General features: G+C 41.1%; 1 protein-coding gene across 2 annotated transcripts in view; it reads right to left on the reverse strand.

Annotated features, from left to right (window-relative positions):
- Nucleotides 1-2,491: 2,491 nt before the first annotated feature.
- LOC103730391 (transient receptor potential cation channel subfamily V member 5) overlaps nt 2,492-24,738 on the reverse strand; it is a 33,655-nt gene continuing 11,408 nt past the window's right edge. Inside the window, exons 9-15 of one of the 2 annotated variants that reach the window (XM_008828611.2) lie at nt 9,221-9,307; nt 9,048-9,124; nt 8,635-8,800; nt 8,376-8,442; nt 6,562-6,830; nt 3,638-3,748; nt 2,492-2,827 (exon numbers count right to left, since the gene is read on the reverse strand). In XM_008828611.2, the coding sequence (XP_008826833.1) occupies nt 3,638-3,748; nt 6,562-6,830; nt 8,376-8,442; nt 8,635-8,800; nt 9,048-9,124; nt 9,221-9,307 (777 nt within the window). In that variant the 3' untranslated portion in view covers nt 2,492-2,827. Of the gene's footprint in view, nt 2,835-3,637; nt 3,749-6,561; nt 6,831-8,375; nt 8,443-8,634; nt 8,801-9,047; nt 9,125-9,220; nt 9,308-24,738 lie in introns of both variants that reach the window. The other variant, XM_008828610.1, reaches the window with a different exon arrangement.

Consider the following 24,738-nt stretch of genomic DNA (forward strand, 5'->3'; position numbering starts at 1 on the left):
CTTGTAGGAATGCGAATCATGTTTAATCATCTATCACAATTTATAGAGGTCGACTAAAACTGAGATGGCCAAGTGGGTTGAACTTCAGGGAGATAACAGGGTGAATCAGTAGCATAAAGAAGACCAGGTCAAATCACAGTGGGTTGAGAAATCAGTGGAAGGCCGGGATAATGGAGCCCACCTTTAGGAAGCCTGGCCTTGAACAGGGAATGAAAAAGATAGCTCAGTGGTTAAAAGGAGAGAGGGAACTAAAGAATGCAGAGAGGCCATGGATACCACATAGGAAGGGTCAGTGAGAAAGATCAGAAGAGACAGCAATAGCCACAACGCTGGTGTCTGAAAATGCAAAGACAGCTGGACCTGGGACAGGCTGGAGCACAGATGGGAGTTTAACTTCACACAGGATGGAAGTGCTTCCACTATGAAAGAGAGGACGGTGAATTGTGATGATGCAGCACTGTTAAGTCTCATACCACCAATATGAACCAAGGTGTGTGCACTGCTTTGTGGCTTCACTGCTGGATACACAACTCTGAGTTTGTGTATTGGAACCAATCTGCCTGAGATTTCCAAAATCTCTCTTTAAAAAAAAATAGTTCATTTGTTATTTTTATTTTAAGTGTATGAGTGTTACCTGCATGTAAGTGCACCCATGTCATACAAAGCCTGAGGAGGCCAGAAGAGAGCATCAGATTCCCTGGAACTGGAGTTATGGACAATTGTTAGTTGCCATGTGCATGTGGGGAATCAAACCCGGATCCTCTGGAAGAATAGCAAGTGTTCTTAACCACTGAGCCATCTCTCCAGTCCCTCCAAAATCTCTCTTATGTCTTTACTGTTCCAACTAGTCTCCTCAACATTGTTATGACTTTTTGATGGCAGTGATGATAGTACTGAAGTGAGACATAGGGTTGGAGACAAGAGGAGGCTATACACAAGCCTCTGCAATGGGTCCCCTGGATGCCTGGTCCCAAGTTTCTCTCCTGGTATGGATGGCCAGATCTGTATTATTTATTGCCCATGACTTCATAACTCAGTCTAGGAATGATGGGAGATAGGCATGGGGCATAGCAACTTCAGGATGCAAAGCAGAAGCCTTTGCCTTCAGGCTCAAGAAGGATTACATACAAGTGAGAGCCTGAAGGACAGAGCAGAGAAGGTGTAGAAAAACAATCAGGCCATTTAAAGGAAAGCATAATTTACCATTCACAGTTTAAAGCACACTGGGATACAAATGAGATGCAAAACCCCCCAGTCTCCTGAGTCTCAGAAAGCAAGGCTAAGATCACACAATGATGAAAAACATTCCATAAGTAAGTTCATGAAAAGAGGCTTGATACCCTTATTCCTTAAGGAAAGATAAACCAGAACAACACTAAAATATCATTTCACACCTGTTAGGACAGAATATGAAATGACGATGCGTACTGTGGAAAACAGTATGGCAATTCCTCCAAAATATGAAGCATGGTCGTCACATGATACATCGGTTCTACTTCCAGATATATAACCAACCCCTAAACACCTACAAATTAAAAGGATAAACTTAATATATGTGTATTCTCATTTCCATAGAGGAATCATTCATAATACCTCAAAACTCCATTAATGGATGAATGACAAAGGGAGGTGTGTGTGTGTGTGTGTGTGTGTGTGTGTGTGTGTGCATATTCAACCCTAAAAAGAAATGAAATGTTGAAACCTTTAAATAAACAGAGAAAATCTTAAAGCTATTACACCACATGTAATAAGCACAGGGAATCAGCATTGCATGATCCCACTGTGATGAAGTATGTACAGTAAATTCATAGACAGCAAGTAAACATTGGGCATCGAGGACTAAGGAGAAGGAGCAGTGGATAGCGGAGAATGATTGCTCAATGGGCAGGAATTTCAGCCTGTGAAGATAAAAAACCTTTTAGAACAGCTACGATGGTTATATAACAGTCTGTCAGTACTTCATGCCACTGACAATGGTAAAAATGATACATTTTATATTGTACATATTTTTCCATAATAAGAAAGTATTCAAAGAAGGTTAAGATGAGGAGTTTTTCTTCCTGATTTCTAGCTGAGATTTGGTTGTTAGGTGAGGAGAGAGTCCCTCACAGGGTAAGAAGAATAGGAAGGACCCTGACCTTGGTATCATCCTGGTGCTTCCCGCACTAACTAAACCCTGTGGCAGATCTTGTAGCTTATTCTTTTCTGGTGCTTGCACAACACCTAATAAAGATGGTCCAGATATTAACTAGTCCCTTTCTGTGGTTTTCAGTGGCCAAGTTCATCTATGCTCAAAAATATACCTGCTTTTCTCAAGACGTGAGTCTTCCAAGAACTCATAAGGTATATACAACAATAGATGACCACTGTCCATCTCTACAAATGCTGAAATGTGAAGAGTGAAACATAGTCCTTCAGAAAACATTCTGTCTATACCCTCTCATAATTCCCAGTTATAGAAGTTAGATACTTGCAGAAGCAGGTGTCTGTCCACACCCAGGCCCACCTGGGGCTTGGTCCAAAGTAACAGAGATCCTCATTAGAATTGGTAGATCTCCTCTTCATCCCCCTCACCAAGGTCTAATCCAAGATTTAAGTGTCCTAGGGTGTTTCGACGGAGAATTTCCCAGCCACGGTGACTGCTGCTTTGGGATGTGGTCCGGGACAGAGAGGGTGTTTGGAGGGCCACAGAGCCCCTGGGTAGAGTCCCAGCCTCAGTTCCAGAGGGCTGCTTCTCAGAAAGCTGCTCCTGTACCTCCTCCTTGTCTGAAGATTTGAAAGCCTCCACATAGCGAAGCACCCGGTAAGGATTCTGGTCATGGTGGTTCTGGACTCTGATGAAGGGCAAACAAAAAAGACTCATTTGAGCAGGGAGACATGGGCCACAGGAAGAAGCAAAGATGAGCATGGAGAAAACGCAATCATAGGCAAGAGAAGAAATGGACCAGGAAGGGACAGAAGGGAAGCAAGAAGAGTATCAGGATCAAGTGGGCAGAAGAGGATGGAATGGAAGCTAAGCTGAGAACAAGATGAAAGAGGTAGAGAAATTGATATGGAGGTAACAGGATATGTGCTGTCCTCATATGTGGTGACATGAAAGAGAAAATAAAGCCGATTGAGAGATCTGAGTGTCATGAGGTTAAAAGATGCAGTCTAAGAAGAGCCAGGTCAGGAGATAAGAGTTGACTATGAAAGAGGACACTAGAGACAAGGTCAAAGTATGTTGGAAGGAGCATGGGGAAAACATGAGTAAACCAAGAAGAGTAACCCATATGCATGTCTGAGTACACGGATGTATACATACCCTTCTCACATCACTGCCCTGCAGCACACATTGCTTGCCATCCATTTGTTTTTTGGTTTTGTTTTTTTTTTTTTGGTCTTTTTGAGACAGGGTCTCCCTGTAGCCCCAGCTGTCCTGGAACTCACTATGTAGACCAGGATGGCCTTGAACTCACAGAGATCTGCCTGCCTCTGCCTCCCGAGTGTTGGGACTAAAGGCACGCGCCACCACGCCCGGCTTGTCACCCTTTTTAATTCCCTCCCTGCAGCTCCATCTCTCGCCCTGATAATGACATTTCCCAGTCTCCCTCACTCTTGCAGATGACATCTACAGGTGACACATAGACAATGCCACTCACCGCAAGAACCAGCGGTCCCCCAGGCCATACTCAGAACCACAAATGCCTGAGCGAGGCCACAGGAAGCGAGGCATCTTCCTCTCCAGCATCACTGTGGTGGCCACAACCTGGAAGGAGGTGAGACAGAAAATATCTTAGAAAGAGCCATGAAGATCAGAGAGATACCAAGGTCACCCACAAAGGAAACCAAAGCAAGATGTTCAAGATGGCTTCTTTAAAGGATGGTAAGGACTTAGAGGTTTATCCACCTATAAGCCTGCCCCACAGCCATGTTAACCTGTCTCACCAGAAAGGGACAGAGGATTTTGCATTCTTTTGTTTTTAATAGAACAGTGACTCTTATGTTCTTATTCATATTTATAGAAAATGAGTCATTCTAAAATAATCTCATTTCCTTTTTTCATAGGAAAGTCACAGACCAATAGTCTTAATTTAAATAAGATGATTAAATAGAATCTGTATGATCTCAGGAATGGAATGACACCGCTCAGTTCATGAACTCCATAACAAATTAAAAATTGATATCTTGAGAAGAAAAAGCATTGATTAATGTCCATGTACTTGGCAGAGAAGTTTCTAGTATGTTCCTTGTTTTGTTCTTTGCCCAGACCTCATTAATTACCTAGATGAAACAGACATCAAGCTTATCAGATATGCCCGCGACACAAGCCTGGGAGGAATACATTATATGTGGGGTGACAAAAGCGATAGAAAATGACCTCATCAAAGTGGAATGCCACTCTAAGCCAGTAATACAAAAGTTAACAAAACAAAATGTGAAATCGTGCCCTTGTGTTTAAGGAGTTTACCTGAGTAATTCATGTGACAGAAAATCCAGGGGTCCTAGTTGGTCATGAACTTAGAAGGGGTTAGTTGCACATCTGCTTGAAGACCTGCTCCATTTTAAGTGTTATGGTAAAAAGCAGCATTACATTCGAAGTAAAGAAAAACCTCCCATGGTGTCACTGCTCTAATCATCTCTGTTCCAGCTTCAAAAGGCCTTGGGACAGAGTGTGCACTGAGGTGGGTTGGGGACAGGAGACTATCGATGCAGGAATCGGGCAGTCCCTAAAACAGCCACTTCTCTGTGGTATGTTGGTTCCCTCCCCCTCACTGCTCTGCTGTCCTCTCTGTTTCTTGATTGTACCAGCTTCTCTCCCACTTCACACTTCTAATCATTCTCTTTTCTTTTCCTGAAGCTGTTCCTCTCTCCAAAATGGACATTCATGGCTCTTCATTTAACTTGCCGCCCCATCCTCTTCTCCTAGCAACAGAGCATAGCTTTCATCCAGAGTGCCTTTCCTTCACCACTTTCAATTGATTAGAGTGTGTAAGACTGTTCTTCCTAACAGAAGAAATGAGGACCCTCACCTCCTTGCTGCCACCACCATTACTGTCCTCCTCATCAATTCCTTGTCTTAAGTTCAAACATAGGCCTTTTACCCAAACTTGTAAGAATATAGAATTTAGACTGAATTACCAGGGGACAAAGATGCTTTTAAGTTTGTTTTTGAGGATGCTGGGGGCTCAACTCAGAGCTTCAGACATGCTAGGCAAGCAAGCTACCAGTGAACGACATCCGTAGCCCAAAGATGCTCTGTTGCACAGAGATTCACAGAATGCAATTTGAATTACACAAAGTAGCCTACCCCAACTCATTCCCTCTGGTACCTGGAGCTTCTATAAGCTATTTCATCAACATGATGGGGCAGTTTACCTTAGACAACAGACTCGGGCTGAAAGGGGGCTGAACATCTCACACACAGAATGTGTGAGATGGAGACTTGATTCTAGCCAGATATCCCTAAACCTAGTTAAATTTTCTAAATTTTCCAGTTATAAAGACCAATACATCTTCAAAAAACAGCTGTTCGTGCTTGGTTTCTTTCTGTCTGTAGTCCGGTACCCGACTGGTACAGAGCCTGCCCCCCGACCTTTCTTCCCAACTTGCTAGTTTGAACGCATCTTGGACATCTCATCTTGAATGTCACTCTCTTCCTAACCTTCTGGTTAAACTCAGTTGCATCCTCTTCTCAGCACTGTACTTCTCTGTAGCACCTTTGCTCCTAGAATTTTTCAGCCTTCTGTGGAGTAAGTTACTTAATGTCTCTCTTCCCAATACCTTGGCAGTCCATTAGGGCAAAGGTTATTTCTGTGATGCTTGTGTGTGTGTGTGTCCCAGCTCCTAGACACTTCCCAACATATAACAGGCTCTTGGGGGCCTATTGTTACATGATACACGTTTAAGAATGTGTATTTGTTACATGGGAAGAGAAATCTAAGACTGAAGAATAGTACTTTAGGAAGACAGATTTCAATTTGCTGTAATGTGGACGCCTCTAAAATAACAAAACTTTCAAAGTATAGGAAAGCTTCTATCCTCCAAACTCCCTCCTAAAGATACAAGATAATAAGGTCCTAATTAGATTAAAGAAGATACCAAGTGATCCTCACACTAAGACTTCTCCGTCTTAGAAGTCTTTTGAAAGCAACTCCCAACTCTAGCATTTTAGAGTCTATAATGTTAGCAAGAAAAGGTAGTTAGAGATTTATAGAGCGTCATAGAGGATAAGCTCTAAACTTAAGAACTAGATTATACAAGAACAAACAATTCTTGTTCCATGGGGATTCAAGGACTCCTGGATCTACTTTTCACCTGCGATCAACAGTTCTACCTCTTGCCTAGATGCTCCATTTTCTCCTGTTCTTCTGTCTCCTCCATCCATACACACACACACACGCACGCACGCACGCACGCACGCACGCACGCGCACACACACAAACTCTTCAGGTTTGTATAAACCTAACTGAAAAGATAGTCTCAGCGTTGTTCTGTGACTCTCCTAAGAGTGGGCCATCATAACACATCCCAGGCTGATTTTTCACTCCAGTTCCCACCCCTTAGCAAGACTGGCGTTACCTGGGCCCTCCACAGCTCATCCCGCTCCTGGGCCACTCGCCAGTGAGTGTCGCCCATCATAGCAATGAACAAGTTGAGCATGAGCAGTGTGGCGATGATGGCAAAGGCAGAATAGGTGAGGCTGTACATGAAGGGCAGATCCACACTGTAGTTGGCAGGACCATCGATGATGGTGAGGAAGAGCTCAAAGGTGCTGAACAGTGCCAATGGATAGTTGGAAAATTCCCCCAGACTCTCAGGGTTCTCTGTCTGGAAGATGATGTAGAATGCTGCTCCATTCAAAGAGATGCAGATGGGAAAACAAAGTGGTCACAATTAGCTTGGGCTTGGTTAGCATTAATTCTACTGCTGATACATGCATCTCCATCACTTACACACATGCACACACAATAACATTTCCACATATCTTGGAGCTGGCTAAACTTGAGATGTCCTATGTTTAAGTTCACTGTGCTGGGTAATGATAGCACTTAGCCATTTATCAAAAAGAATTATATGTGTATGTATATACGTAATGTATCACCTGAAGGATTATTACCTTTTGGAAAACCAAATGTTTGAAAGATAAATTGTTAAAAAAATGTATGGAATCTCCAACAATGTCAAAGAATGGAACATATGATAAGGTTGAAAGAAGAGAACCTTTTCATCTTCATGACTTCTAGATAACTACCCTTCATTTTGAGATTTGCTAGTTGGGCTTTGATCATTGTGGAGAAATTATCTCTGGTTGATATGAGCCTAGTACATACATGACAGGCTATCCTGGAACCTTATGATAGCACTAGCCCCTGTAAAGTGATCATTTAGGTGATCCTGACGTTGGACATCTAAAACAGCTGTGTAAGAAACAACTTCGTTACCGTTCTCCCATTTTGTAATCTGTATATGTGTAGGAGAATTTGGAGCAGGGAAAGGGAAAAAAAAACCCACACATCAGGCCTCACAGGTAGAATACTCCAGACAGACTGCCGCAGTCTGACCCTTTCACATTTAAAGTCTTAGTGTATTTTTTCATCTACCATTTTGTGAGAAACCTCATTGAAAGGGGGCATTTTGGAAATAGTAATAGATTTCCATGATGACTTGGGAGTAGGGCTTCACAGAGCTCATTTATCTGGTGTGTCCTCATGTCTAACAGATGACTAGTTACAGACAGTGAGGACTAAGTTGGAATTTCTGGCCTTTCATAATGCAGACCTGGGCCTTCTTACCTTTGAGAACTCTCCTGTACCCACTGATAGTTCTGTGGCTCTCTCTGCTGTGACTCTTCCTGCCTGTGCTGTTTGCCCATGCTCGTTAGCACACACCTTGGCATGACTGAGCTGCATGCACTCCACTAGTTTTCGGACTCTACAAACTCTTCATTCCGTACTTCCTTTTTTGTAAGTCTTTCCTTTTTTCTCTACTTTAAATGACTTCATATAGAATAAGAGCACATTCTGTCTTACTGAGTGCTGTATGTTTCTTCTGAACTCTAAATATAGTAGAATTCAGCACTGTGTTTGTCCCCATTTGCTATATAGTTTTTAAAAGACCTATGACCCTCCAGCGTTTCTGTTCGATGTTCCTTTTCCTCCAGTGCTCCTTTAAAGGATTTGCAGGACAGTTAACCAACACGAATAGCGATAGCTCAGAATGCATAAGTCTGTCTTCTAGGCCAGAGTGATCCTAACCTTATGGAGAAAGGCATGCTTTTAGGCTCATTTTCCAATACAAGATGGCAACAGTGATCTCAAGTGCGAATGAGAACGGAGGGAGCAGAGTAAGAATTCTCATGACCTTCATCGAATAATCTAGAATAGTGCTGTTACCTGAGGCAAATCCCAGGATGACTATAGCCATCAGCCAGCAGAAACGCATTAGGTCTCCAAAAATCATCTACGGGAAACACAGAAGAATGGTGGGATGATTCCTTCTGTATCTCTGAGTAGCTATTGCTAACAGACCTGAGGTTCCCTGTGGTTCTGCCAGCTCTGCTCTGAGCAGCAGACCTTCTTTGCATCTGTGCCCATTCCTCTGTCTAGAAAGATCCTCTATCTTAGCTGGAAGGGAGTCTGAGAAAGCACTGACCTTGTGAATCATGATGGTGAAAGGGCCTAGCATCTGGAATCCTCGGGCGAAGTACATGACACTGCACCAGCCTAGCACCAGGGCCATGGACATGGGCACCAATTCCCCATTCATACTGGTGAGTCGCATAACCATGGTCACCAGCACAAGGGAGGCATAGATGATGCTGGGATAAGAGCAGAAAGCAAAAGTGAGCTGTAGGCTGGGAATATTCTAGGTCCACTATGGTGACTTAGGTGGTAAACCACACACTCAGAATAAGTCATAACACCTAAAATGCAAAACCAAAGATACAGGTTCGCTAAGAGGAAATCCCTGGAGTGAGTGTCACCTGCTGTCTAAGCCTCAGAGAGTAAACCAGGGACCTGGAACATTGTAAGTAAAGGCAGGGCCTGGGAGAAGGAGATACTCACATGATGACATGGAATGGTCCCCCGAGGACTGTCTGTCCAAAATAGCGAGAGACACCAACTCTGAAGATGCCCGGGATCTGCGAAGAGAATAATAAAGCAAAAAGACAATCTAGATTGCAGTTCAATTTGGGGCCTTAGGCTGATGGTTTACCTCTGACTCCCCTGGCCCTCACCTCTAGGAGCAGGATAATTACAGCCCCAATGACTGTCACCAGCTCTCCTACCAGTCGGACGTTATCCTGATAAGTCACATATGCCTCCTGTGGAAGGAAATTCAGAAAAGAAATGTTTCCTGATAGGGAACCTTTAGAGTCGGTGATCTAAAACTGTCAGGATGTACCCAGGATCAAGAAAACCTCTTCCTACCACTATTATCATCATCCCACTATAGTTGAAATTCTGGCTAACTCTGTTACTAGAAAATGAGTTTATGTGTCCAAGGTTTTCTTACAAGGTTATAAGATAATGGCTGGAGCTACCATCCAGCAATGACACTTTTTCCCCTATAAAGATTGTGAGTAGTGATTTATCCTGTGTATTGAGCTACCGAGAACACATTTCAAAGGCCAGATGAAAAACTGGGCCATGGTGGTACATCCCTGCCATTCCAGCACTCAAGAGGCTAAAACAGGACAACAGGATGGCCACAAATTCAAGCCGAGCTTGGGATACATGAGCTTGTCTAATGAAATAGCAAAATAAATTGAACAAAGAAGCTTATCAGATTGTGATGGTTTCAGCTGTGGGGAATTGTCCAACTGCTCCAGGCTCTTTGTGGCTCCCATTAGGTAGAAGACACTAAAAGCATATCTCAGAACTCAGGTTACACCAGGGGCCCCGAACTTATTATTTCTAATGAGATCTTGCACTAGGCATTGAAGATCTCTGAACTTAAAGAGTCTCTAAGACTCTCTTGCCTCCTGGAGTTGTGAACACCACATTGGATCGTGTATCTGAGTCCATTTTAAAAATCGTAAAAGGCCATAGATGTATTTATTGTAGTTTGATAATGATTTGGTACTAAAGAACATTGTAGAAATAGGGTTAGATATAGATTTTAATGTTCTGGAAGGGTCCCACTTATCTCGAGAAGACAAGTAGATGGTATAGTTGTAGGGTCTAGGTGAAATAAAGGCCATTTTACTTCGATGCGTGTTATAATATTTCACAAATGTAGTATGGAATTCTCCATTAATCATCTTTTATTATTCTGAAGTCATGGCCTCACTTGAGAACATAACAAAGATTTTCAACCTTTTTCTGAAAAAAAAAAAGTTCATGTACAAATTCCAACATGAAATAGTATAAACAGCTCCAGCACATCAAGGCATATTTTGGGCTACTGCAGGGGTATTGCTTTCTGGTTGTTTTGTTTGTTTGGTTTTTGTTTTGTTTTGGCCTCTGCCCCAGCAAGTATATGAACTCTCTTCTCTCCTGAAATTCAGTTCATGGACCATGTTATCTTTCTTTGTTTTATAGTCCCTGTAGTACCTATCTCCTCCTCCTCCCCCTAAAAAATCCTCCTCCTCCTCCTCCTCCTCCTCTTCTTCTGTCTTTTGAGTCAGGGTCTCCAGCTGTCCTGGAACTCACTGTGTAGACCAGGCTGGCCTCAAACTCACAGAGATCTACCTGCCTCTGCCTCCCAAATTCTGGGATCAAAGGCGTACACCACCACACCTGGCAGTACCTATCTCTTATTGTAAAACGTGTGAGTCCTTTTTAGACTCACAAAGAAGTAGGAGAATAAATGATAACCACATGAACTTTACAAATAGCTTTAAATATAGAAACAAATCAATCTGTTCCTGCACAAAATTGCTGAATTCTTTTTAAAACTTTGTATCTTGATTGAGTAGATCTAGAAAATGCCACCAATCCTTTCTAGTTTCAGTTAAGTAAAAGCACTGGGCCAGGCATTATGGTATATTCCAGCAACTGGGAAGTAGAGGCAGAAGGATTGGGAGTTCAAGGTCATTTTGGGCTATACAATTTTGAAGCCATCCTGGGCAACCTGAGAATTGGAGGTGGGAAGTGCTGGAGAGCCTTGGAGATCAGAGCACCCCTAGAGGCTCCTGTGAGGCAATGGCAATAGCTATCCCTCAGGAGATGAAAAAAGGGAACTTAGGGAGAAAATGGGCCACCAAACTCTCTTCCTGGGACTTCCCTAACCAGACCTTCTTTTCCTTTTCAGCAGATTCTTTTACACGGAGGCATTCCCCTGCAGGAATTCACCAGTAAGACACACACACGGAAACTGCAAGCTTTGTCTGAGCTCCAGGAAGGAGCTGGATGCCCTAGCTCTCTTTAAAGTTCTCCTCCTTTTAAACCAGGCTGCAGAATGAGGGGTCTCCTGTGGGTCCCCTTCATTTCTGTTGTTCAAGCTCAGTAAACAAACCATAAAACTGTGTGTGTATGTGTGTTTGTGTGTGTGTGTGTATGTGTGTGTGTGTGTGTGTAAGGTGTCATAATAATTGTATTGGGCTTTTAAAACTTTTGATTGTAGGGAAATTTTAGTGTTTCATATTGACAAAATTTCTCTTGGCTTCAGATAGGTATTTTTACAGAGCTAAAAAATCCTGAGTGCTTTTAAAAATGAAAAGAGACCTTGAGTTTCAAAGCTGGATTTCTGATGTCTTGTGAAGTGATAAATGTTCCCTTTTAACTAACTACCCCCAAGCTTCTCTATAATTAAACCTTAAGCCCAAAACAAACAAACAATGACTTTTCCTTATGAGATTTAGCATTTTATTCTTTAGGGGATTGTAACCAAGCATTTCTCTCTAAATCTCTAAATCAAGCAGCAAATTCACATCTCTAGATTTATGGTCCTTCAAAGAAGGTTTTGTGATCAAGATCAAGGTTGTGTTAGGTAAAGGAAGTTATCATAGGCTCAATTTCTGTTCCTTCAGCCGCCAGTTTCTCTCAAATGCTTCACTTTGTCTCATTTCAAAGAACTAAGGCCTTAAGGCAAACACATAGTTGGCTGTCACCTTGTCTACATGGTTGGCTGTCACCTTGTTTACATGGTTGACTGTCACCTTGTCTACATGGTTGGCTGTCACCTTGTCTACATGGTTGGCTGTCACCTTGTCTACATGGTTGGCTCTCAGTCACCTTGTCTACATGGTTGGCTGTCACCTTGTCTACATGGTTGGCTCTGACCTTGTTTGTTTACATGGTTGGCTGTCACCTTGTCTACATGGTTGGCTGTCACCTTGTTTGTCCACATGGTTGGCTGTCACCTTTTCTACATGGTTGACTGTCACCTTGTTTGTTTACATGTTTGGCTGTCACCTTGTTTGTCTACATGGTTGGCTGTCACCTTGTTTGTTTACATGGTTGGCTGTCACCTTGTCCACATGGTTGGCTGTCACCTTGTTTGTCTACATGGTTGGCTGTCACCTTGTTTGTTTACATGGTTGGCTGTCACCTTGTCCACATGGTTGGCTGTCACCTTGTCCACATGGTTGGCTGTCATCTTGTCTACATGGTTGGCTGTCACCTTCTCTACCCTTCACCCTAGTTCCCCATTTTCATCCCATTCCCCTTCAAGTTTCTGGAAAAGTGATATCACTACATGACTTCTCTGTTTCAGGCCTTTCTGCCTGCCCAATGCCTTCAGGATAAAAAACACAGATGGCATTGAGGGTGTTCTCAAAATCCTTATCAGAGTAGAAATTCACTAGATTGTGACTAAAGTTAATTAACAAATAGAGAAGTGCTGGGTCCTGAAAAAGCCAGGAGGTGGGAACTGAAATAGAGCCAAAAGGAAAAACTGGCCTGGCATGGTGGTGCACGCCTTCATTCCCAACTCTCCAGGCACAGAGGCAGGTGGATCTCCAGGCGCAGAGGCAGGCAGATCTCTGTGAGATCAAGGTCAACCTGATCTGGTCTACATAATGAGTTCCAGGACAGCTGGGGCTACAGGGAGACCTTGTCTCAAAAAAAAAAAAAGTAGAAACTGGTCGACCCCAGGGAATGAGAAGAAAAGGAGGGAGAATCCAGGACTGGGTTGGCTTGTTTGTTTGTTTGTTTGTTTGTTTGTTTGTTTGTTTTGAGCCATGATCTAGCTATGTAACCTTTGCCTGGCCTCAAACTCCTTGTGCGTCTACAGCTCTGCCATTTGATTTTTAGTCATGTGTATTCCTCTAAATAAAAATAGCTTGTTGTGAGATAAGAATAAAACATTAAAAAAAAGAATAAAACATAAACTCCAGATTAGCAAGACTCTAGCTGCTCTGAGCTCTGCCTTCCTTGAATCCTTGTGCTCTGTGTGGGCTTCAGACACATTAGACCATGGGGTCCTATGTTGTTAATTAAGTCCTTAAAGTAGGATGTACTCTTTCCTTAAGAAACTTCTGCCATCATATATGTCTGGCTCACCCTTCTTATACCTGACCCTTCAGGGCAACATGACTCTGGGTTTTTCTTCCATACCCCTCTGCAGCCAACTCAAATGTGTCCCCTGTGAGCTCCTGGTGTTCCTCTGTAATTATAGCCCACACCCAGAGCCCTGAAAGAGCTGCATACTCCTTACTCCCAAGTTATCTTAGAACTATCTGAGGACAGTAGCATCTCCCTTTTTACCCACAATGAACAACATGGGGAAAAATATTAATTTAGTAAAAAAAAAAAAGGAAAGAAGAAAGGAGTAACTGAGCTTCACCTCAAAGTTTCGGGGATGGGGGTGAGTCACTTAATGGGAATGCAGAAACCTATTTAGAAGCAAATAGATGAAACAGATGGCAGTTAACTGGGCTCTTTTGGGGATCACCGGAGCCCTAGCTCAAGGTCACCTAATCAGGTCTGCCTAATTAAGAAACTGAAAAACCACTCTATCTCATTCCTTTAAAAACGAATATTTTCTAAGAAGGACTACAGTGTTTTACATTACCATATGACTTAGAACATTAGGAATTGTCAACCACATCAACAACCTGGAACTGCGTTGCTGTCAATAGCCATATTCTCTCCAGGGCCTAGTCACTAACACCTCACTGGAAACTGCCCTAGAGAGCTTCCTGTTTTGAATGAAACGCTCAGGAGAGGGTACAGCAGAGTCTGGGGCACAATTGAGTTGAAAGAGCTAAGTATGCACCATTCAGTGAATGATAAGGAGCAGAGACCACCCCAGATAGGAAGTATCAGGGCCTAAGAACATATTGAGTATCTGTCTCTTCACAGGCTTGCAAAGGGTCCCTCTGGCAATTAAGGAAAAGTTGCTCAGTCTCTAAATTGATCAGAGCTTCCTAAACAAGACCATCCACCAGAACTAACTGGCAAGTGTTTGCCACAACACATATGCAAAACACAATCCTGGGATAGTTTAGATGATTCATTGTTTTCTTTAAGAAGTGCTGTAGATACCAAGGTAAGGACTGCTGGACCATAAAAAGAGTAAGACCTGTGGTTCTCAGCGTTTATGACACGGACTCTGCATTTTCTCAGGAGGATAGACTTGGGAAATTTTCAACTCTCTTCCAAGAAGTCGTTATGGAACAGTGGCCACTCCTTTGTGAGTTGTCCTTTTCAAGATTGTACCCTCTCCCTCCCTTCTATTTCTTAAATTTTTGTTGTGTTTTGTTATTTTGTTTTTCCTAAAATTTTATTTTATTAAAAATTTTTAAAAAGTTTATGAGTGTTTTCCCTACACGTATATAAATGTAAATGTACCACATGCATGCAATGCTCATGGAGTCCAGAAGAAGATATCAGAGGCCCTGGAATTGGAGTTACAGGCAGTTGTGAACTACCACATCGGTGCTAGGAACTGAACCCAGATTCTCCACAAGAGCAGCCAGAGCTCTTAACCACTGAGCAAACCCTCTAGCCCTTTGTTGTATTTTTGATACAGAGCCTATCTACGTAGCTCAGGTTGACCTGGAACTCACAATCTTGGCTCAGTCTTCCAAGTACTGGCTAGCATCCCTTTTCTCTGTCTTTTATAAAATCATGTCCCATCTCTCTGCATGATATTCTAAGTTCCAAAGAGAAAACACACATAAAAATTTAAGTTGTTAATTGTTATAGAACCCAGACCCTCTGGTGATCAGCATTAATCTTTAGTTCTGCACATCAACTAACACAAATCATGGAAATCACTGTGCAGTTTAACCCATCGAAAAGCAGCATACATCTCTAACAGGAACTAGCCTTGGAAGGTCAAGAGCCATTGTGATGTTCTGATCATTGAATAATTAAAAAAGAGACACATGCCCTGGGTAACGAAGACTCTACCTAGCACTAAAATTCCACTAGCATATTGTGTTCCTGCCCATTGTCTCCTGCACCTTCTTACAAAATCCAGGTATGCTGCTTTGAAACCAGCCCCATCCATGTTGCACCAGGGCTCACAGCTCTGCTTAGCTAGTCAGAAACAGCCCACCCTGTTCCCAATGGCCCTCCTTCAGCAAAGGCCCCTTCCTGTAGCAGCCACCAGAAGATGCTGATGACCTGTAAGTTAGCCAGATCCCACTAGCCATCACTATCCCCAACTTTGGGACCAGCCCCAGTTGTGCTATTTCAGGGCTCATATTACCTCTGCTTACTTAGCTAGTTAGAACAGGACCATTTGATCCCTATGCTTGGGCCTAAGGCTCTTTGCCTTGCTGGAGAGCTCCTGCCCAAGTACTAGGTTCTTCCAGTGAAGAACCCACCAAATTCCCACCAGTCCTATAGAAGTATTCTATAATGAGAACTACCCAGGGAAAAAACCTCAAGACACAGAATTTAAAAGAACAAATATAAACATGATTAAAAAAAACAAAACAAAAAAACAAAAACAAACAAACAAAAAACCCTTAAAGAACTCAAAGAGGATAGAGAAAAATTCCTAATTAAAACCCAAGAAAACATAACTATATGGTTGAATGACATGACAAAGACAATTCAAGATTTGAAAAGTGAATTCATGGGGTTGGAGAGCTGGCTCAGTGGTTAAGAGCACTGACTCTTGCGGAGGACCAGGGTTTGATTCCCAGCACCTACATGGCAGCTAACAACTGTCTGTAACTCCAGCTCCAGGGAATCCAATGCCTTCCTCTGACCAGTCATGACTGAACAACACAAGTGCACTTATACATATGTAAGCAGTACACTCACTCATACACACAAAATAAAAAAAATTAAAAAATTTTTTAAAAATTGAATTCACAAAAGAGATAGAAATATTGAGGAAAACTCAAGCCAAAATGAAGATGGAATTGAAAAACCCAATAAGCCAATTGAAATGACAGGAGAAAACCTCATGAGAATAATGAATCAAATGGAAAACAGAATATCAAGACTGGATAATGAGGCCAAAGAACCGGACCACTGAAGCAAAGAATATGAAAAAAATTAAAACAGCAATGGAATATGCAGAAAATGTGGAACACAATGAGAAGACCAAATCATCTGTATAGAGGAAGGAGAAGAATGCCAGGTCAATGTCATTGATCAGATCAACAGGATTATAAGAGAAAAATTTCCTAAATTAAGGAAAGTCATATCTATACAGATATAAGAAGCACATAGAACATCAAATAGAAAGGACCAGAACAGAAACTCCCCATGGCACATCATAGTAAAAGCATGAATGTACAGAACAAAGAGAGGGTACTGAACGCTGCAAGAGAAAAACAAGTCACATATAAAGGAAAACCCATCAGAATTACAACTGACATTTCATTGCAAACTATAAGAGCCAGAAGAGTCTGGAGCAAAGTATTCCAAGTTCTAGATGACCATAGATGCCAAACCAGAATACTTTACCCAGCAAAACTGTCTATCATAGTTGAAGGGGAAAGAAAAATTTTCCATTATAGAAATAAGCTGAAAGAATTCATGCCCACCAAACCAACCCTACAGAGAATACTCAAAGCAATACAAAAGACTAAAGAAAGGAATGACCATACCCAAAAGTCCACCGGAAAAAAAAATCAAAAAACAAAAACCAAATGATCTATAGTTATAGAAACCCAAACTAACATCACAAACAGACAATAAATGACAGTGACCAATATACATCTTTCAACAATGGCTTTCAATATCAATGGCCTCAACTTCCCAATCAAAAGACACAGCCTGGTTGAATGGATTATAAAACAAAATCCAGGGCTGGAGAGATGGCTCAGTGGTTAAGAGCACTGACTGCTTTTGCAGAGGACCCGGGTTCGATTCCCAGCACCCACATGACAGCCACGAACCATCCTTAACTCCAGTTCTAGGGGAATCTGAAGGCCTCTTCTGACCTCCGTGGCATTGCACGACACGGGTGCACTCACATACATGCAGGCAATACACTCATATACATAAAATAAAAATAAATAAAATATTAAAAAAGAAACAAACTCTGTCTTTTTGTTGCCTACAAGAAACTCATCTTACTTTTGAGGATAGTCACCACCTTAGGATGGAAGGATGTGAAAAAAATTTCCAAACAAATTGCCCTAAGAAACAAGCAGCATTGTGATTCTAATATCTGACAAAATAGACATCAAATGAAAATTAATCTGTATAGATAAAGAAGGTCACTTCATTCTGATTAAGGGAACAATCAACCAAGAAAACATTGCATGAACATCATGAACATATATGCACCAAACTCTAGTGCACTCAATTTCATAAAATAAGCACTACAGGACTTCAAAACACAGATTAACCCCCAACTCAGTAATAGTAGATGACCTCAGTATCTCAATTTTTCCAATAGACAGGTCAACTAGACAAAGGATAAACTGACAAACACTTGATCAAATGATATCATACATCAAATGAACTTAACAGACATCTACAGAATATTCCACCCAACTACCAAAGAATGCACATTGTACTCAGCAGCCCATGGACAAAAAAACAAAACAACAACAAAAAAACACTCCAGAAAATACAAAAAAATTGAACTAATTCTATGTATTCTATCAGATCATAATGCAATAAAGCTTAAAATCAACAGTAAAAGAAGCTTTAGTAAATACATGAATTCATGGAGATTAAACAACACATTCCTGAATGATGAATGGATTGAAGAAGAAATCAAGAAAGAAATGAAAGTATTCGTGGAACTAAATGAAAATGAGAACACAACAGAAGAAAACCTCTGGGACACTTTAAAGGTGGTCCTGAGAGGGAAGTTTATAGCTCTAAGTTACCTACATTATAAAATCAGAAAGAACACAAATAAATGACTTAATGATACAATTCAAGAATCTAGGAAAGCAAGAATAAACAAAAAACAAACTCAGCAACAATAAGAAAGAATAAAAATAAGTACAGAAATCAAAGAAATAGAAACAAAGAAAACAATATAAATAATCAATGAATCAAAAAGAGCTGGCTCTATGGAAAGATAAGCAGGATAGACAGTCCCTTGGCCAAGTTAACCAAAAAAATAAATAAATGAAAAGAAAGAGAAAATGCAAATCAACAATTCAGGGATGAAAGGGGATGATCACAAGAGACACCAAAAAGATCCAGAACATTATGAGAGAATACTTTAAAAACATATACTCTTTAATCCCAGCACTCGGGAGGCAGAGGCAGGCAGATCTCTGTGAGTTCAAGGCCAGCCTGGTCCATAGTGAAGCCAGGACAGCTGGGGCTACAGGGAGACCCTGTCTCAAAAAGACCAACCAACCAACCAACCAACAAACAAAAAACATATACTCTATTGAATTAGAAAGATCTAAAAGAAATGGATGAATTTTTAAATTCAATAAAACAATTCAAGTTGAACCAGGAAGAGATCAACAGCTTAAACAGATCCGTTACAAATAAGGAAATCAAAATACTATTATAAAGTTTCTTAACTGAAAAAAAACCCCAGATCCAGATGGATTCACAGCAGAATTTTACCAGACCTTTAAAGATCTAGAATAAATTCTACTTAAATTATTCAAGAAGACAGAAACAGAGGGAGAACTTCCAAACTTCTCCTATGAAGTCAGCATTACTCTAATACCCAAAACAGGAAAAGATAGAACAAAAAAAGAAAACTATAGGCCCATATCCCTAATGAACATAGACGCAAAAATTCTAAACAAAATACAAATCGCATACAGACTCACATCAAAAAGACCACCAACCAAGATCAAGTTGGCTTTATTTCAGAGATGCAGGGATGGGTCATATACATAAGTCAATAAACACAATAAATCATATAAACAATAGACTTAAATATAAAAATCACATGATCATCTCAATAGTCACAAAAAAGGTCTTTTACAAAGTCCCATTCATGGTAAAAGTCCTAGAGGAAATTGAACTGGAGAGGACATACTGCAACATAATTAAGGCCATATACAACAAACCCACAGCCAACATCATTATAGATGGAGAAAAACTGGAAGCATTCCCATTAAAATTGGGATCCAGCAAGACTGTCCACTATCCCCAATCATGTTCAATATACTGCATGAAATTCTAGTCAGAGAAATAAGACAAGAGAAGTGGTCAAACTATCCCTGTTTTCAGAAGATGTGATATTATACATAAGAAATACCAAAAATTCCATCAGAAAACTTCTAGAAATGATCAATACTTTCAGTAAAGTGGCAGTTTACAAAATCTATTTACAAAAATCAGTGGCCCTTGTGTATACCAACGACAAGCAATCAGAGAAAGAATTCACAGAAACCTCCCATTCACAATAGCCTCAAAAAACTATCTAGGAATAAACTAATCAAAGTCATTGAAGACTCCTTCAAAGAAAATTTAAATCTCTGAAGAAATACATTGAGGAAGACAGAAGGAGATGGAAAGACCACCTGTGTTCATGCATTGGTGGAGTCAATATTCTGAAAATATTAAAAAACAATTTACAGATTCAACACAAACCTAATCAAAATCCCTATGACATTCTTCACAGAAATTGAAAAATTCATTATAAAATTCATATGGAAACATAAAAGGCCCAGATAGCCAAAGCAATTCTGAGCACAAAGATCAATGAGATCTCAAGCTATATTACAGAGTAATAGTTATAAAACAGTATGGTATTGACACAAAAGTAGATTTGTAGACCATTAGAACAAATAGAAGACCAAAACATGAGCCAATGCAATTTCAGCCACCTGATATTATACAGAGGTGCCAGGAACGCACACTGGAGGAAACACATCATCTTTAACAAATGGTACTGGCAAAATTGGATCTCCACATGTAGAAAAATGAAATTAGAATCATATCTATCTTCCTGTACAAAAGACAAATCCAAATAGATCAAAGCCCTCAATTAAAACTGGAATTGCTGAAATTGTTAGAAGAGAACATTGTCAGTACCCTATAAGACACAGGTGCAGAGAAAGGCTTTCTAAATCTGACATCTGTCACTGAGGAATTAAGGTCAAGAGCTGACAAATGGTACTCATTAAACCAAAAATCTTCTGTACAATAAAGGAAACACCCGATCGAGAGAAGTAGAAGCCCACAGAGTGGGAGAAAATCTTCACCAGCTATATATCTGACAGAGGATTAATATCCAGAATATACAAAGAACACAAAAACAAATGATCCATTTTAAAAAATGGGCTGAGTCTGAACAGAAAACTCTCAAAAGAAGAAATAAAAATGACTAAGAAACATGGTGTTCAACATCCTTAGGTATTAGGGAAAGGCAAACCAAACCACTTTAAGATTTTATCTTACCCTAGTCAGAATGGCTAAGATAAAAAAAAATGACAACAAATGCTGGAGTGGATGTAGGGGAAGGAGAACCCTCATTGACTGTGGGTGGGGATGCAAACTGGTGCAACCATGTGGAAATCAGTGTGGAGAACTCTTAACAAGCTGCAAATGAATCTACCATATGACCCATTTATGCTTCTCTTTGGCGTATACCCAAAGGGCTCATTCTGCTGCAGAAATGCCATGTTTGTTACTGCTTTTTTTTTTTTCAATAGCTAAGAAATGAAAAACAAGCAATATGCGTTCTGTGTCATTTGTGGATCTTAGCTCCAAATCCTTATATGTGAGTATATATCCTGAGGTAACTTCAGAATCCAGGAAAATGGAAAGGAATCATGGTGAGTAAAAGGGAGGAAGGAGTTGAATGAAGGGGATAGTAGGAGAGAGGTGTTATTAAGGGGAAAATGGGGGAACTAGAGGTACCTTAACTGAGGATGGAGGAGGGAGGGTTATACAGAGGGAGTGAAAGAAGACATAAATAACAATTAGGTTGTGTGAGAAACCAGAGAGAAGTGCATTGAAGTCCTGCTAAGAAATACACAGTGTGTGTGTGTTGCACACCACATGCACACACACACACACACACACACACACGTGTAAAGCTGAAGGTTATGTAACAAAAAACACAATACAAGGCAGGAAAAAACTGCCTTCAAGTTGCTGGTCAGGGGAGTACAAGAGACACCCAAAATAACAAAGGTCATTCCACAGCCCTCGAGTGCCTCCCAGATCTTGAACATCAGGACACACTTCAGACATAGACTTGAAGCAATCCAGCTGGAACTGACCAGGAAACCTCTTCCCTGAAGACTAGCTCTCATAGTTCAGAGGATAGTATGCAAGCTGCTACTATCCTCTATCCTCTAAAGGTAGAAAACCAATACATGGTCCAACCCAACTGTAAAACCTAATAAACACAACAATTACTATCCCAGCAAACTAGCTCTATTGGTGCAGAAGTGGCACTTTTATCTTGGAAGTAATCAACAACTCTCTAATTAGAATTAAGGCCCACTCAATGGGAGGGAACTCCTGTGGTAATATAAACATAGCCAAATACACATGGTTGGAAAGGTCATAGATCCTAGAGGAAAAATCTACTTTTACCAAATCCCTACACGAACATAAGCTCGTACCATATTCTAAATATCCATCCTCATCTTTACAGACAAGTGTACCTCTTACCACTCATCAAAGAAGCTTCCTTTTGCAACAGATGGATAAGAGAAGCTCAGCCCCTATGTGACACATCTACAACGTAACCTCTATACCTAAGGTTCAGGGAACATAATGGAACACAAGACAGAATATTAATGCATCTCTCAGTTCTCACCAGAAAAGCTTACTCATGCAACAAATGGTGGTTAACACAGAAAGCCACAACTTGCCAAAGTGTAGAGAATAAAAGACTGAAGAGTGAGTGTCCCTAGATAGGACTCCTATATTAAACCTCACACACCCAGGTCTGGGCCATTGTGGAACAGGGGGCAGAAAGACTGTGAGAGCCAGGGGTGACCACAAGGAAACAAAGTTTACCAGGTGGTTGGGATGTTGTTCATATGAACTTAGAGCAATGGTGACAGGGTGCACAATACCAAGTTCAAGCCAGACAAAAACCCAGCATAGAAGCAGTGAAATGGGCAAGAAGCCTTAACCTTAACTGAGGAACTATGGGAAATCCATGACTACAGGGAGAGGGTAAGTTTTTCTTCTTTAGGGGAGTGATGCTAGAGAGATTAAGCAGGCTCAATGGATGGACTCACACTGAGGGACATTTGGGACACAAACTTGACTCGACAAGCCTTAACATATATGATGGCTAATCCTGTGTGTTAACTTGACTGGATCTGGGATTAACTGAAATGAGAGCGATCTTCTTATTTGGATCATCTGAAGCTGGAAGACACACCCTAAATGTGGGTGTTACCTTCTGATGGCAGTCTTATAAAAGGCCACGGCAGAGGAGAGCGCTTTGCTTCTTGCTGCTTGCCTTCTCTCTCGCTGGTGAGTTTGTCTTGCTGCTGTAGACTGAAGACTAGCCGATCTTTTGGAATTCATCAGACCTTCAGCACAAAACTGGGATTACTGAGACATCCAGCTTCATGGACTGAGTGACTACGGATTCTCAGCCTCTCCAGAGTGGTGCAGCCATTGTTGGACTACTCAGTCTCTATCCTGTGAGATAAGTTGATCAGTCTCTAATGAATATATATTCATTCTACCAGTTCTATTTCTTTGGAGAACTGACTGAACGATTGAAATCTGGTGGGGGGGCTATCAAGTGGTGCATAAAGGGGAGGGTATCTGTAGCCCAAAAAAATACTTGTGAGCTACCAGGAGTGCAGGGCACCCTTGCTGCTGGCATGAGCTAGTGTAGCAAGAGATTGAAACAGAGAAAGGAGGAGGTGTACAGCTGCCTGGAAAAATGGCTGGGGTGTCCTGCAAGCATGGAAGTGAGATGGGGCACTTACAGACCTGGAGGGAGACCGCAGGCCCATGGGGTTCGTGTGAAAGCTAACAGAGACTGTGGGGAAGCCATAGGAAAGGCCATGATGGGTTCTTTGTAAGTCAAACCGTATGCCCTACCATAAACCAAACTAAAAATGTCTTATGTTAGTCTGTGAGCCTGGGGCCTTGGGATGGAGCTTCCCAAGAAGGGAAAAGGAAAAAAATCAGTGTGGTAGAATCTCAAGGTATATTGTATGGAATTCGCAAAACTTCGATTAAACAAAAAACTGGTCATGTACCTGAGCACCCCCAGAGAAGTCTTTGAGGAGATTAGCCGTTCATCTTCTAAGGGTACTGGGGTCCTGAATAAAACTGATTTTCTTTCCCTCAGCTCTCCTCAGTATTAACTTTCAAGTGATGAGCAGTCGGACTTTGGTTGTATGATTTACTGTATATGTAATGGAATAAGGACATTAAATAATACTGATGATTATGAAAACTAGAGAAAAGAGAGGAGCTCAGTAGCTGGGAATGAGAGGTATTTGGTACTTGATCTACCCATCACTCAGGACCTGCTTATCTTTGCAAGTACTGCATTATAGAGGTGAGTGGACACTGGCTAGTTCAAAGTCTGAAGACATTATTTCCTCATGTAATGGATCTGCTATGAAAAGAAGGCTAAGATCTAGCATGTGACCCTGGAAGGAGAAATTTTATATCTTTGTTGTATGGTTCAAGGTTCTATGTGACAGACACCTGAACTCCACAGACCAAATGTCTTTGTCAACGTGTTTAATACATCTTTTTAAAAAATATTTTATTTATTATTTTTATTTTATGTGTATGAGTGTATTGTCTGCATGTGTGTAAGTGTACCCATGTCGTGCAATGTCCATGGAGGTCAGAGGAAAGTGCCGGATTCCCTCAGAACTGGAGTTACAGACGGTTATTAGCTACCATGTGGGTGCTGGGAATCAAACCCGGGTCCTCCGCATGAGCAGTCAGTGCTCTTAACTGCTGAGCCATCTCTCTAGCTCTGTGTTTAATATCTCTTGACCTTATATTCACCATTATTTCAATGACAGTAATTTTATTTACTAATAAAAAGAGGATTAAATGATTTAATGTTTTGCCATACAAAAAGTGGTCTACAAAATCACATCATCTTCATAAGTAGCTTGTTAAAAATGCAGCCTTTCAGTCTTCCCCCAGCCTGACTGCCAGAAACATCAGCCTTACAGGTTCTCCAAAGTCTTATGAATGTGTGCAAAGTGCCCATAGTAGGCACTCAGTAGAGACTGTTATTACCAACTGGGCTGCTGTTTCTCTTCATCCCTTTCCTTGTCTTTAATTTGCTGTGCATTGCTCTACAAGGAGTTGGTTAGAATCCTTGAACAAAGAGTTGTACAGAATTGGACATCATTTAGGTTTTCAAATAGATATGGTATTCTGGGTTGTGAAGAATTTATGAGGGAAATCATGTGTGACATCATCCCACTGGCTGTGCTAGGCAGAAGATGAATTAAATTGGATGAAAAACTAAGTAATTCCTAGAACTGTCTCTCCCTCACTCTCCACA

This window comes from Nannospalax galili, unplaced genomic scaffold, assembly GCF_000622305.1.
Source record: "Nannospalax galili isolate Female #2095 unplaced genomic scaffold, S.galili_v1.0 scaffold233, whole genome shotgun sequence".
Classification (NCBI taxonomy): domain Eukaryota; kingdom Metazoa; phylum Chordata; class Mammalia; order Rodentia; family Spalacidae; genus Nannospalax; species Nannospalax galili.